This window comes from Cydia amplana, chromosome 1 (genome assembly GCF_948474715.1).
Source record: "Cydia amplana chromosome 1, ilCydAmpl1.1, whole genome shotgun sequence".
Taxonomy (NCBI): domain Eukaryota; kingdom Metazoa; phylum Arthropoda; class Insecta; order Lepidoptera; family Tortricidae; genus Cydia; species Cydia amplana.
The window spans coordinates 24,714,281-24,728,267 of record NC_086069.1 but is presented as its reverse complement, the minus strand read 5'-3'; the positions used below and the strand labels follow the sequence as shown (position 1 = coordinate 24,728,267).

Below are 13,987 nucleotides of genomic sequence, written 5' to 3'. Positions count from 1 at the left end.
TAATATACTTGCCGAGAAAGCCAACCCCAGGCATTTTCCATGATGTTCAGATCAGGGGACAAGGATGGCCAATCTAGAACTTCAATCTGGTTTTCTTCAAACCACTTTGTAACTATGGCTGACTTGTGTATGGGAGCATTATCATGCTAAAAAAACACTTTTTTTCTACCTATTACTTTTCTGATCTTACTTTTTGTTTCTTTTAATAAATTTAAATACTTTTCAGAATTTAGTCTTCCGTCTACCACAATTAAATCAACAGTACCATAGTAAGAAATTGCTCCCCAAACCATCACCGATCCGAGAGTTGAATGATGACGTGATAGTACTTTCGGTTCTTTCCTTAGGTCATGAAAATAATATTTAAATCCATCTGGACCATCTAGATTAAACTTTTTCTCATCACTAAAAATCACATTTCGCCACTCGGTTTTCCAGCACATGTACTTTTTAGCCAAAGACAGTCGACCCGCCACATGTTGTTCGCGCAAAGGAGGTTTACTCATGATTTTTTTTCGTTTGAGGTGGGATGATGTTCTAATAATCCGTCGAACTGTAGAGAGAGGTGCTCTAGTATTTATTTCACTAGCTATTTGCCTGGCGGTCTTGGTGGAATTTGAAGCAGTGCGTAAAATAAGTCGACGTTCACGATCCGTAGTGGCAAATTTTGTGCGTCCTTTATACTGGTGGCCGTAATTTTCCTTATTTTTAACATAATTATTAATAACTTTAGGGCTGCGACCTATTTTTTGAGCTATCTCACGATGGGATAATTTTAGAGTTAAATAAAAATTAACCTTTTCAATTTCTAAACTTGTAAGTTTTTTCCACGTCCCATAGTCACAAAAACACTGTGTTTATCGCGTTACTGCAGGTACTTAATAGAATGCCATCTGTATTATCTAATCATAATAAAATAAATTTGAAAGCGAAACTTAAATGCACGGTTTGGACGATTATGTTACACTGAGGCTATTCATGTGGACGGCCCGTATTAGTTCTTGCGTCCACAACGTTTCGCGCGCAGACAAATTCGGACTTGTTAATGTGTCGTTCGATAAACGTCAGGGCGTACAATTCAAATTTAAGATATATTGATAAAAATAATCACGTATAATTATAATACTCACAATATATAGGTGAGGCTATTTAAGTGGTTGGCACTGTACGTAATGAAAAGATAACGTGAAACTTGTCTTTATAACTTTTTTTAGTACGTACTGATGCTGCGGCAATCATTTGACACAAATCAGACCAAACGCGGCAAGGTACTGATTTTCATTAATAAGTCCGATTTTAATTATGCGATGCTGCTTGTCCAAGAGGCGTATCCTCTTGGCTCTTGGATAAGGATACTAGTACAATTCCAACATCAAAAATCGAGGTATTCGAATGATAGAGGAATATGGAATATGGAAGATGGCTAAGGAATATGGAAGAGCCATAGAGAAGCAAATAGATGAAACTTAGATTTATCCCCGTCGAAAAGAGTCCCCGTGAAGAGCTTAATTCATTTAGGCACTGATTCCTTATTCAATTATTTACTTAGATCAATGGTGTTTAAGATTTATGTTCGGTTCTTTTCTTATTTAATAGAACGCCATTTGATGCAATTATGTAAATATAAGCGTTTATGGACACATTCATTAACTTTTACGACGTCCATTTCCAAAACAATAAAGTTCAAATCAAATTTATTAGTTTCGATTGTTATTGAAAGAGCAAGAGCACATTAAGGATGCAATTTCCCAATGATTGTGGGCAGTGGGCACATCCCACGGCTGGGCATAACACACTTTCTTCCATTGAAAGAACAAACCACCCACGACCATTGATTTGGCACAAATTACGATAACTGCACGAGTAAGCAAGGAAGAGAGCTAGCCAAGTCGTTGCAAAACGTAAAATTTTAATAATGCATAGAACAAATTTTACTTCTGTAATTTCATTTCAGCAAACTAAAAGTGTTACTTATCCATACTAATGTATTTTGGCATAGATTGTAACCGGAAATAAAGTAATTCAGTATCTTCCATATCTAGAATCGATATGTTGATATTGTAGATGTAGATGATTAAATAATACTTGATAGAAGTTTGTTCGGACCTTTACACGTTTACGCCTTACAAACATGAGGTTCGAAGAGCAAACTTGGCTATTTTTTTACATAGGCTACTTCTGTGTGATACCGGTTTAAAAAATTAAGGCGGAAACTTTGTAGCTTCGCGCTTATGTAACATTGCAAATGTTTTGGCACAAGGCACGGTTACAGGCGAATTTGCATACGCACAAATATAAAAACATACATACATGTCAGTCGCACTAGATATGCCTTTCTAATTACTTAATCCAATCAAGCGACTTGTGAAACAATTTTACGGCGATTTTATGGTAATTTAAGACTTGGCTCCAGTTTTATTGAGGATGTAAACATGTTATTGAGCAATAATTAAGTCATCTTTTGGTTTTAATAAGAAACTTTTGAAACGATTTTGAAACTTATTACAAGTCTAAAACAGAACTACATAATTTGTTTGGTCAACGGAGATGCTGTCCAAACCTATGATGTCTGGCTGCCTGCAATCTACCGCGCAGACCAGTCAAAGATAATTAACTATTTGGGGAGCACTGCACATATGCCAATAGCTACCATGTACTTGTGTCAACGTTTAAGTACCTATTTTTTAAACGCACAGTTCGCACACTAATCAATCTACCATCTGCTAGCAACTGTTCACACATTCTCAGAAGCGGACAAAGGATCTTACGCGCGCAACAATATACAAACCATCCCACGGGATATACGGATAATTAGGCCAGGAACAAATAAAGGATCGATAATGGAGTCAACCAACAGTCAATGGAAGGGCTATATGCCACCCACCGCGCGTTTATAAATGGCAATGCATCCGTACTGAGCAAGTGCAATTGTGATAGGACTCTATTTTAAGGGGCGTAAAGGTTGAATGGAAGTGCTGAGATTGTGGGTTACTGTACCGTTTTGAAACCATTAGGGATTGAGGATCGGGACGTGTGGTCAAATTATCAGAGGGATGTTTTTTCTTGAAAATGGTGGTTAGAAAGTGTAACTAACATTCACGGGCACAATAAAAAGTTGTTTATTAATATGTAGTAGTCGTGTTTATTGCTGGAGTAATATTTTTGTTCATCTTAGGGTCGGTTGTCGGTTGCAGCGAACCGTCTATCACCATTCAAGTTCACGTTTCTTTATTTGACCAAGTAACAAAAGAACGTTACATCTAGCAAATCAATTATACAGGTACGCGTAAAATTTTATTGTATGGGATATTTCCAAGAAATTTCATAGTTCTCTGTGTGTTGAAAAGTCAGATGGCTGACGTTTCGATAAAATAAGTGCCTTCTCCAAACCATGAGGTCAAGTTGCCAAATGGACTAAGCTATGATAGATTCAGTTCAGCGTGCTTTGGTGGTAAAAGGTGTATTAAAAGCTACGTGGTCTTTACCTTTGATTCGTCGGTTGGCAGGACTGATGCCCCATTTCAGCTCCTCGATATCAGTGCAAATATTAAGTTCACTGAAAAATATCTTCTGCTGTATCTTCCTCCGGTTGTCCGGTTGGAAGAAAGATACGAATTTGTGCAACGGACTCATTCTTCAATTGTTTATTTTAACGCCGCGCAGATTCAGATTCGGTTTGAAAAGAGAACAGTTTCGTAACGGTTGTTTTGAGGTCAATGATCGTGCGCTATTAATAACTTAAATTGCAATTGTTTTTTTTTGTTAATGACATTTAACATTATCCGGAGCTATGATTGAAAAGCCGTTAATACACTTTAAGTCTTTAGTTCCATTTTAGTGTTATAACTATCATAAACTTCTAAGACTTAGATTACTACTTCTAAGATTTTATACATTATTGCTATTATTTACAAAAAAAAATTACTAAGCATTTTATTCCAAACACAACTTATCGTCAGCTTCTCTAAGACATATTTTTAATTAATATTCGTACTTTACGACACTTTTTTTGTATAAATAGAGTTATTATTTACTAGATTATCGGTCAAGTGCAAGCAGGTAACGGTGCGGGCTCGCAAGCTATATTTCTGTCGCCGACCTGCGCGTGCGACAGTCGCGGCACTTTTGACTGCGCGCGTACTTTCCTCGCCCGGCCGGCACTTTCGTGCGCGGTGCGCGCCAAATGTCAAGCCGATTATGAACTAAACAGTGCGATTATGAAAAAAAAAAACATTAGAAGCGGCCTTGCGAAATTAGTATTCCGTAATACATTTAAGTACAAAACATTTAGAACGGAACCGGAGCGGTTGTAAACTTATTACACTTTTTATGTATAATAAAACGTAATAATAGAATATTAATAATCTAACGTAATACATACTAATCATATGCTATTAATTAATTTAAGTAGCTACATAATAACTTATCAATTAAATACTTGTCCAGTGGAGGTTCTAAATTAGATGGAACTTTTGTTTTACGTATATGTGGCGTTCCATTAGAAAAGGGTTATTGATGTTAGTTACTGTATTGTGTAGTTTAGTCGATTATGTAGTAAATTAATTAATAGTTAGTATTATGTATAACGTTAGATTATTTATATTATATTATTAAATACCTATTAGAAATCAGTGACTATTACTTATGAAAGCAGAAAAATATAAATGTAGGATCATTTACATTTATAACATATTATGTTCCTCAAGTTATAGTAGACGGATTGGAAAACGTGTTTTTGACTGAATGAGTATAATTCCACGGTTTGTCATTAACTGAGGATCTGATTATGGTGTCATGAACCCGAAGGAACTCTACTATAAGTATTACATAGACAGTATTTTGTGAATGTTTCTCAGTAACTCGTACATTTGCTCTTCGAAGTATCATTTGGTGAATTATAACTGCTAATGAGACTAGAAAGGTACTCCTCAACGAAGTATTTCACGTTTAGCTAAGGTCAATGTGGACAAGACGCCAATAAGGTCGTGTGGGGTCAGATAATCATAGTTTATTTTACTCGGGACAATAGTAACAATATGAGGATTTCTTACTAGTGTTAGTCATGTCCCAGTGATTCTCTTACCCCATGGCACCTTATAAGTTTTTTTTGGATGGCACAGAATAAATAATAGTACTAAGTACAGAAGACTCACTCTCTAACAAAACGCGTCTGTTGCGATCAGCACAGATATCGCCGCTAGGTGGCGACAGCGCCACGTGCGGCTTATAGCTTTCCCCAAAATTGGGGCCGAACGGGTGTACTTTTAGCTACCTGTAGCAAAGCGACGAAATCGCGGAGTGAGACACGCCTGTGGATGGGAAGAATATGTCATAGGGCAAGAATTCTCTTATTTGAATTCTTTTGTTCATACACAGTCAGAAAGGAAGACCTTCACTCGTTCTGCTTTATCGACGCTCTTTATGCGGAAAATATTATAATACGAATCACCAAAAATGCAGCGAAAACTAAAACTCGCGTTACTTGACAAATTCAATGTAGGTACTCACTGAGTAAACAAGACACTCGCGCGAAAGTGTAGCTGCCGAGCAAAAAACAAATGACATACGAATGTTGAAGTTACGACGACATATACGACTATTCAGAATTTAACGGTGGAATAATCAGACCAAAACGAAGCACTAGTGTTACGAGTATATGCAGGTTTCTAAAAGTGTTTTACGTCTGCGAAATAGTTAAGTTGTAAAACAAGTTAACAAGTTAATATTTATAGCAGTGAAGCAAGTCGATTAACCTCTACCTACTCTATATCTACTACACAGAGCGTCGTCTAAGTAAATTAGAATAATATTTACACCACGCCAGCTCGTACAGGCTCTCTTTATCCTTCAAAAGAAGATGAGAAAGTTGCATTTTTTTATAGCCCGTTATAGTGTCCCACTGCTGGGCAAAGGCCTCTCCCCTTGATCTGCACAACTCCCGTTGTTATGCTTTTTCCGGCCAGTTACTGATGAAGGCGTCTAAGTCGTCCCGCCATCTCTGTCTGGGCCTGCCACGTTCGCGCTTTTTTTGCGGTATCCACTTGGTGGCTATTATACCAGCCCAAAGCCCACCTATCTGGATGCATGCGGCAGACGTGACCCGCCCAGTCCCACTTCAGCCTGGCCGTGCATTTTATCCACGGTTTTTTTATGTTATAGGAGGCAAAAGAGCAGACGAATCGCTTAATGGTAAGCAATTACCGTCACCCATGGAGTTGCGTTGGGAGACTTGGGAGTATGCTTTTTTTGCGTAGCATTAAAAAAATGCGATCTGACAAATTCATCATCATACCTATTCTGTGTTTCTGAAAACCCCTGATTTTAAATAGTATACATACATATAATATTAGCAATAACATGGTTCTATTGCAATATTGCGTTATCGTTTATTTGCTTTTAGGTACAGTCGCCCTCAGATATATCGGAGCAGCCGAGGTGCTCAATAATATTTGAACACGCATTGTAAGTGTAACGCCCTGACAATAGGGGCGTGTTCACATATTTACGAGCACCTTGGCCGCTCCGATATACCTATCTGATGGCGACTGTACCAGCAACGTGATAAAATAAAACAAATGAATACCTGTCCTGACCTCTGGTAAAACTCATTAAAAGAAAGTCAAAGTCCGCAAGAGACCAGAAAAGTAAAAGCGTTATTGCATTAATATAACCTCGTCGGCGCCTCGGTCCACGATTTGTAAACGGGGACCAATTAACAATTCCAATTATGGACTATGACACAGTGCAACACACAGTAAAAGATATGACTTTCGCAACTATCAATATCTGTATGGCTACTATGGCTAACTGTATTTCATCGCGATTTTATTTACACCTATACATAATTATGTACAGTTAGCTGCAAAAGTGCATATAATAATAATTCAAGGAGATATTTTTATAATAATTTGAGCCTATATACGTCCCACTGCTGGGCACAGGCCTCCTCTCATGCGCGAGAGGGCTTGGGCCATAGTCCCCACGCTAGCCCAATGCGGATTGGAGACTTCACATACACCTTTGAATTTCTTCGCAGATGTATGCAGGTTTCCTCACGATGTTATCTTCACCGAAAAGCTAGTGGTAAATATCAAATGATATTTCGTACCACCTGCTGCTGAATGAATTTTATTCAGTACAGTGAATGCGAATCGTTTGTTTTGCGACGCCCAGCTGGCATTGTAATAATCTTATCACTAATATACCTATTTACTGAGCAACTGCATAATACATCATTTTATTTTATTAAATAAGTAAACAAGTAAGTACCTAATATAAGCAAAAAATTATTGACTTGTATTACCTATATCCGTCCCATTATTGGGCACAGACAGACGTCCTCTCATTATACAATTGGGTTTGATGTATTGTTCCCACGTTAGCCCAATTGCGGATTATATAGGTAGGATATCTTTTACCTTTAAACGAGCAATTCTTGTATTTATATATTTCGGGGATCTTGAAAACAGCTGTAACGATTTCAATAAAATTTGCTATATGGGGGTTTTCGGGGAAGAAAAATCGATCTAGTCTAGGTCTTATCTATAAAAACGCTCATTTTTGAGTTTTTATAATGTTTCCGAGCAAAGCTCGGTCTCCCAGATATTATGACATTAAGCTGTATGGGCCACCATTCTGCATTTAGAAGGTGCCGGTTCTGCATCCGCGTTACTAATCTTGTGCGATGTTCACTCCTGTCGATTTCTGAGGAGAATTATTCGCACAGCTAGCTATTATGCAGCCAGGGTTCTGAGGGTTCAGGGTTGGAGGATTTATTCTGAAGTTGTGCAATAAAGAGGATTTGTATTGATGCAGCCAGGGTTCAAATTATCTATCAGTCGAATTTACGGAGCAAAACATTTTTTGTTTACATACACATTTTAGCAAAGCTTTAAGTACTGCTTTAAAGAGCTTTAAGTTAAGTAGTTAACGTGTAAATCTACCATCTTTTATAGTCAATAGTTATTTGTACAACAAGAGATCAAAGTTTGATATTTCTTCGAGTGCTTATTTAGAGTCCCGTGCAAGCGAAAGATTCTATACTAGATTCACGAGCGTAGCGAGTGAATCTAATTTAGAATCTTGAGCGTAGTAAGGGACTCAAAAGCGCACGAGATGTAAATAACTTTGATCTCGTGTAGTTCACAAAACTTTTCACCTCAGCAGTGAGAACATATTAGAGAACCCGAAAAATGTATTCCTTCTTCATCACTTACCTATTCACTCATGTTTTATTAAGATATACCAACAATTAAGTTTTCACCTCAGCAGCTCGAACAAGGGTACTTTGCTACTTAAAAACAGTGAGCAAAATCGCATTTTGCTCACTGAGTGAGTAAAATCGCATTTTGCTCATTTTGTCTCACTCAGTGAGCAAAGTGCGATTTTGCTCACTGTTTTTAAGTAGCAAAGTACCCTTGTTCGAGCTGCTGAGGTGAAAAAGCTATAGCTATCAAGAAACCTAAACTAGTGGCTCTGTGAGCTGTAGACCTCGCGAGCATAGCTTATTGGGACCGTGCACGATGACAGCGCCACACAGCGGTTTGATCAATCAACAATACAAAGATTTTAATTTATTTAAAAAAATACGAAGTTTATAAGAAAAAAAAATACAAAAAGTTATGTCTTACTGGGGATCGAACCCAGACTTTCTGTATGCAAACAAAAAAGCGATTGTTTACAAAATGCGCCATGATAGTTCTTAGCTAAGCTGACGAAATTCGGCTACTCATTCTCGAGTACAAACTAAATATCTAAATACCGCCTAAACCAGCAATACAATTTTTCTGCATTTCTTGCCATTTACTATGTAAATATGTCTCGAAAAGAAATACTCTTATGATATCGATACGACTATTTGTTTAAGCGCGAGGTATCACAACTCCTCCATTTTTAAAAATTTCCAAAAACGGGATCGACAAAAAGATTTTATTTACTCATAGAATCTGGTCACAAAATTTCACAAGAATCGGTTGAGAATTGTGACCTGTAGAGGAGAACATCCGGACATACAAAAGCAAAATGCCCGAGTCAAAACGTAGACCTTCGCTACGCTTCGGTCAATAAACTAAGAAAGTAAGAACTAATCTAGTGCTTAACACCACCATAATTTCAGCTGCCGCACGCAACTTCCACTATTAATATCAGCGCCATCTGCAATAGACAATCGAAACTACTAAATAAGAAAACTCTGCAATCGTCTGAGAACCGGTCCGAAAGCGAGCGCGGTAGTTTACAAGTAAAGCAGTAGATGGCAGCACAAGGCCGGTTTAGCATCACTGTTGATCGTTTCTTTACGTACTTTCGCACCAATCAACCAAACATTATGTGAAGGGATTCAAGGGATAGAATGTTTAATGGGAGCTATGAATTGCCTATTACGATATACTGAGGCAGAAATGTAATTTCAAGGGATTTCGAATAGTTTATTGTTGTTAGTTGTACCTCTCGTACTTTTCGAAAACGAAAGGCGGATTTCTGTGTAATATGGTGTTCTCTGGACTAATGATTTTATTAATATACGCGCCTGCGCCAATTCTTCCTTGTCTTGTGCCTACAAGACAACGCAATGTGTGGAGGATTCTTGTTACTGTTCGGCAAAGGACGTCATTCGTCTAAAACAAGAGCCTCTCTCATAACGTTTATCCAGGTTGCATCCTTAGCAAAAAAACTAGAAACAGTGGAAACCTATGCTGGCGCCATCTATCAAAATCTTTGACAGTAGCCCAATGACGTACCTTTGTTGTTGGTCGGCAATGTATTCGGCCTCTGCGCTGGAGTGCGCCTCGCCGCGGGCTTGCGCGGCGACGGCGGCGGCGCAAGTGATGTGCGCGCACGCACTGCGACCGGTGAAGATGACAGCTTCGGAACGACGCCATTTTTCTTCGCTGGAAGAGGAAACGATGAATATTAGAGTGGTATGACCATGAGGAACAAGGGAGGTAAGTACTAAAACATAGCTTCAAGATTCAAGATCCGTATCTAGAATTCAATAAGATATTATCTACTCGTGTGTCCAGACTTAGAACCACGAGAGCTTGGGTAGATTGTAATTAAAAGTTGCATTGGTGTCATTTTGTTGGTTGTTATTACTATCGGTGTCATATAGAAAGGCCACTGCTTCGAGTGAGATTCGAACTCACGGCTTTGGGTCACCTGTTCACCGCTTTACCAACTAAGCTACGGGAGAAAAAGTTAAATAAGGTAATTCACACAAATTGCAGGTATGTATACCAAATGAACGAACGTCTAATTACATTCAATGTAGGCAGGTATTATGACCTCCCAAACAAACAGCGCAATCAGTCAAGCGCAGACTAAATGCACCTCCACGAACCTTACTATACAGATACACCTACGATAGACATTGAAAGCAACATTATAAAACCTAATCCGCCGTCCTTAACTCAAAAGAAGTAAGTGCGTATGAAAACCATACAGACTTAGACCGTTATTAAATAAGCAAATCAGTAATGCCTCCGTGAATGGCCCCGTACGATAATCGAACCAGTTGTATAAACGTCTTTTTGACATGCCATTTTGACTTTTAACAGCATATAAATAAGGTGTTCCTAAGTGAGATAACATCAACGTTTGACACACTTTTAAAGGACAACCTGAGGCATTGTCTACAGTTAATAGTTTGCGTAAGTTGTTGCAAAATTAGAGGCGCGAAGCAGCTTAGCAGGAGTCTGTTGTTATAAGACACTTGAACAGTAATTTGTAACCCTTTTTGCATTGAGATAAGGTCTATTAAGTGCCTGCTAAGTATATAATATAGTTTAATTGATGGTTTCTTTTATTTACACACCTGGTTACATAGATACAGTCATGTTGGATCGATTTGGATCGATCGACGCTAATATCCATTGCATAATTATCGTTATGGGTGGCATGTAGCTTGTAATTTGCATCCATGGATCAAATGCGTATACAAATCGTATCTAATATTTAGTTGTACGTCTTTAAAACCAAAATCATTTTGTCGCAACATATACCTACAAGTCGTGGCTACAGCTGAACATGTGAGTTACTAAATATAGAGAGTTAAGTAAAAGTGTTGACCAGTTAGTAAGTGATATAGTGATAGTGATAGATATCATACTAGACTAGACTTCCTGGTAGGACGGCTGTACAGTCGCTACCAACGTGCGTATAGCCGTAGGGTGGGTTTGACACAGCAATCACCAGCTTTGTTCTGGTATACCTACAGTCAATACTATTACTTATTCTGTGCTACAGTCATTTGATGGTGACAGCCAAAGTGGCAAAATATATCGCCATATCATTATTTCTAAGGTAACAAATGTGTGGCACAACATAGATATTTTGCCACTCCGTGGCTATATATCACTGTCTATTTTATGATGACTTTATCATCTAATATCATATAGCAACATGTCAGCCAGAGGCGCAAATCAAACGATTAAGGCAAACGGCAAATCTGGTCAACACCAGATATTATTACAAAATTAACCCAAACACTAGTCTCATCCCATCCGGCAGAAAGCATGAACCTTAGCATAAGTACCTACTAGCTATAGATAATCCAGTAAAATGGAATTAGCCTCTTGAACCACAATCGTTTCGTTTTACGCAAGTTGTTTTGACAGTGAGTGTACCGAACATAGGGCCCGGCCACATGTCAGCGGTGCGGCGCCGCCGCCGCCGCGCGGCGCGGCACCGCAGAAATCTGCGGCGACGCCCGCCGCAACGCAAAATTTTGCGGTGCCGCGCTGCGGCGCCGCGCGCGGTGCCGCAAAGCGGTGAGTTTCGCCGCGCGCGGTGCCGCAAAGCGGTGAGTTTCGCCGCGCGCGGTGCCGCCAAGCGGCGTGCGGCGCCGCGTGCGATGCCACGCTGCATAGTAAAGAATAAAATTCGACTATCAGTTGTTTAATCAGACATGGATCCCTTCACCCGTGTTCTGCTCTTGCTGTTGTTATAGTGATAGCGGTTCGCCAAAAAACGCTGCAAATGGTGTTAAAGGTATCAAAATCGGTACGATTGATCTTTAGGACATTTGAAACAATTTGACCCGAAGCACCAACAAATAAAAAAACGAGAGGAGTTATGACGTCATCTTTTTTTTGTATGAAATTTAAAAAAAAATGTTTAGAAACCTATCGTGTGTAGTATTAAACAAAAGGGCTTTCTGAGCCGATCACATCATTACATTTGAGTCATTATTTTTTTAATTATAATAAAAATATTTTAAAATTATAATATAAATTATAATAAAACATACCAAGTTTGGGTTTTTCCAGATACAATACCATTAAAAAAGATTTTGTTAAATATACCTCAAATTATACCTAATATCCTCATATCTAATTCTAATAAAGCACTTTTGAAAATATTTACATTTAGTATATTTGTTTTAATTTTTTCTACTCCCGTACCTTTATTTGTCATTTAAAAGGTCATCATACACACACCTTTAAACCCCTATGTTATAGTTGTCAAGACAAGTCTTTAGTCTATTCCCCAAAAAAGTATTTGTGCATACACGCAGTATCCTTTTGGTACTTTAACGATACTTCGTGTAATCACCACTTAAAAAATATTTGTTGCAACCTAATTTTAATTGATTGATGAGTACTAAGTGCATTGCTGCTAATTTACAAAATATTCATTAGGTTCTATAGTAGAAACAATAAAATTCCTTCAGAAGTCAGAAACGCGCATGTGACACCCGTAATATAGCAAGATCCATAGACTACGAACACCGCTTAGCGTTGCTTGTTAGTCTCCATAGGCTACTGTGGCCAAAATCGAGAAAAAAAAACTATCCAAAATTGTAATTTAACTAAGAGCAAGTACCAGGGCCTCATGAGTTACTAGAAGGTGTCGCTGACCATCCGGCCGTGGGGCGCGGGGCGCGGTGGCCGGGTCGCGTATCTTAGCTGTATACTTTTGGTTTGTTTACCTACATATATGTCCTATATGATTCCACTTGTTTAAAGTATTATTTTTGTTGAATGAAAAATATTTGTTAAATTTACATTTTTTTTTTTTCAAAGTAAGTAAGTGCTTGGTCGTAGAAAAAGTATTGTATGCAACGTTGTTTAACCGAGTCAAAAAATACTTGTGACGTCTTTATTAACAATTTTCGGCTTCGCCTCAAATTGTTACTCACGCCACTCGCCTTTTTTGACTCCTCTTAAACAACGGTTGCATAAAATACTATTTCAATTTTACAAAGTGTAATAATACCCCTGCCAAATTATACTCATAATGTCATTCGGGTAAAATAAGAGTATTGAAACTTGGTTTACATGTTCCTTTGGTAATATCTAAGCTTTAAGTAAGAAAAAGTTCTCATGAGTGGGGGGTGGAGAACTCGGGGAAAGGGGGGGGGGGGGATTTAAAGGTGAGATTTTTTAGTTAATTCTTACATAAATAATTTTTACTACGACTTATAGATTCCGAGATATAAGCGACTTTCTGGAAAACCGTTATACATATATTAATTTTCTGCTTTCTATTTAAATATTTAATTGAGAGATTCATAGATCACACTTTGTAAAATTGAAAATTTAAAAAAAAGTACTTCATGTAATTATTTTCAAAATGGCTTTCTTAGTGTTAGATACCTAATATCCTCATAGGATATTAGGTATAATTTGAGGTATATTTTACAAAAAAATATTGAACGGTATTGTATCTGGAGAAGCCCAAACTTGGTATGTTTTGAAAATTATTTTTATTATAATTAAAAAAAACCGGCCAAGTGCGAGTCGGACTCGCGTTCCAAGGGTTACGCACATTACACAATTTTTAACAATATGTTTTTTTAATGAAAAGTCAGTAAAATGTCTTTAAAAAACCCGTAGGGGTCGGATCAAAAACTAAGTACTTAAGTCCGACTCACGCTTGACTGCACATTTCTAATAGGTTTTCCTGTCATCTATAGGTTAAGAACTATTTAGTGTATTTTTTCATTATTTTAGACCTAGTAGTTTCAGAGATAAAGGGGGGAATGGTAATT

At 37.9% G+C, this 13,987-nt stretch overlaps 1 protein-coding gene across 1 annotated transcript in view; it reads right to left on the bottom strand.

The window, feature by feature from the left end:
- Positions 1–13,987, bottom strand: part of LOC134651252 (microtubule-associated protein futsch) — a 182,712-nt gene that overhangs the window by 76,287 nt on the left and 92,438 nt on the right. Inside the window, exon 5 of the mRNA XM_063506324.1 lies at positions 9,738–9,887. Within this exon, the coding sequence (XP_063362394.1) occupies positions 9,738–9,887 (150 nt within the window). The remainder of the gene's footprint in view (positions 1–9,737; positions 9,888–13,987) is intronic.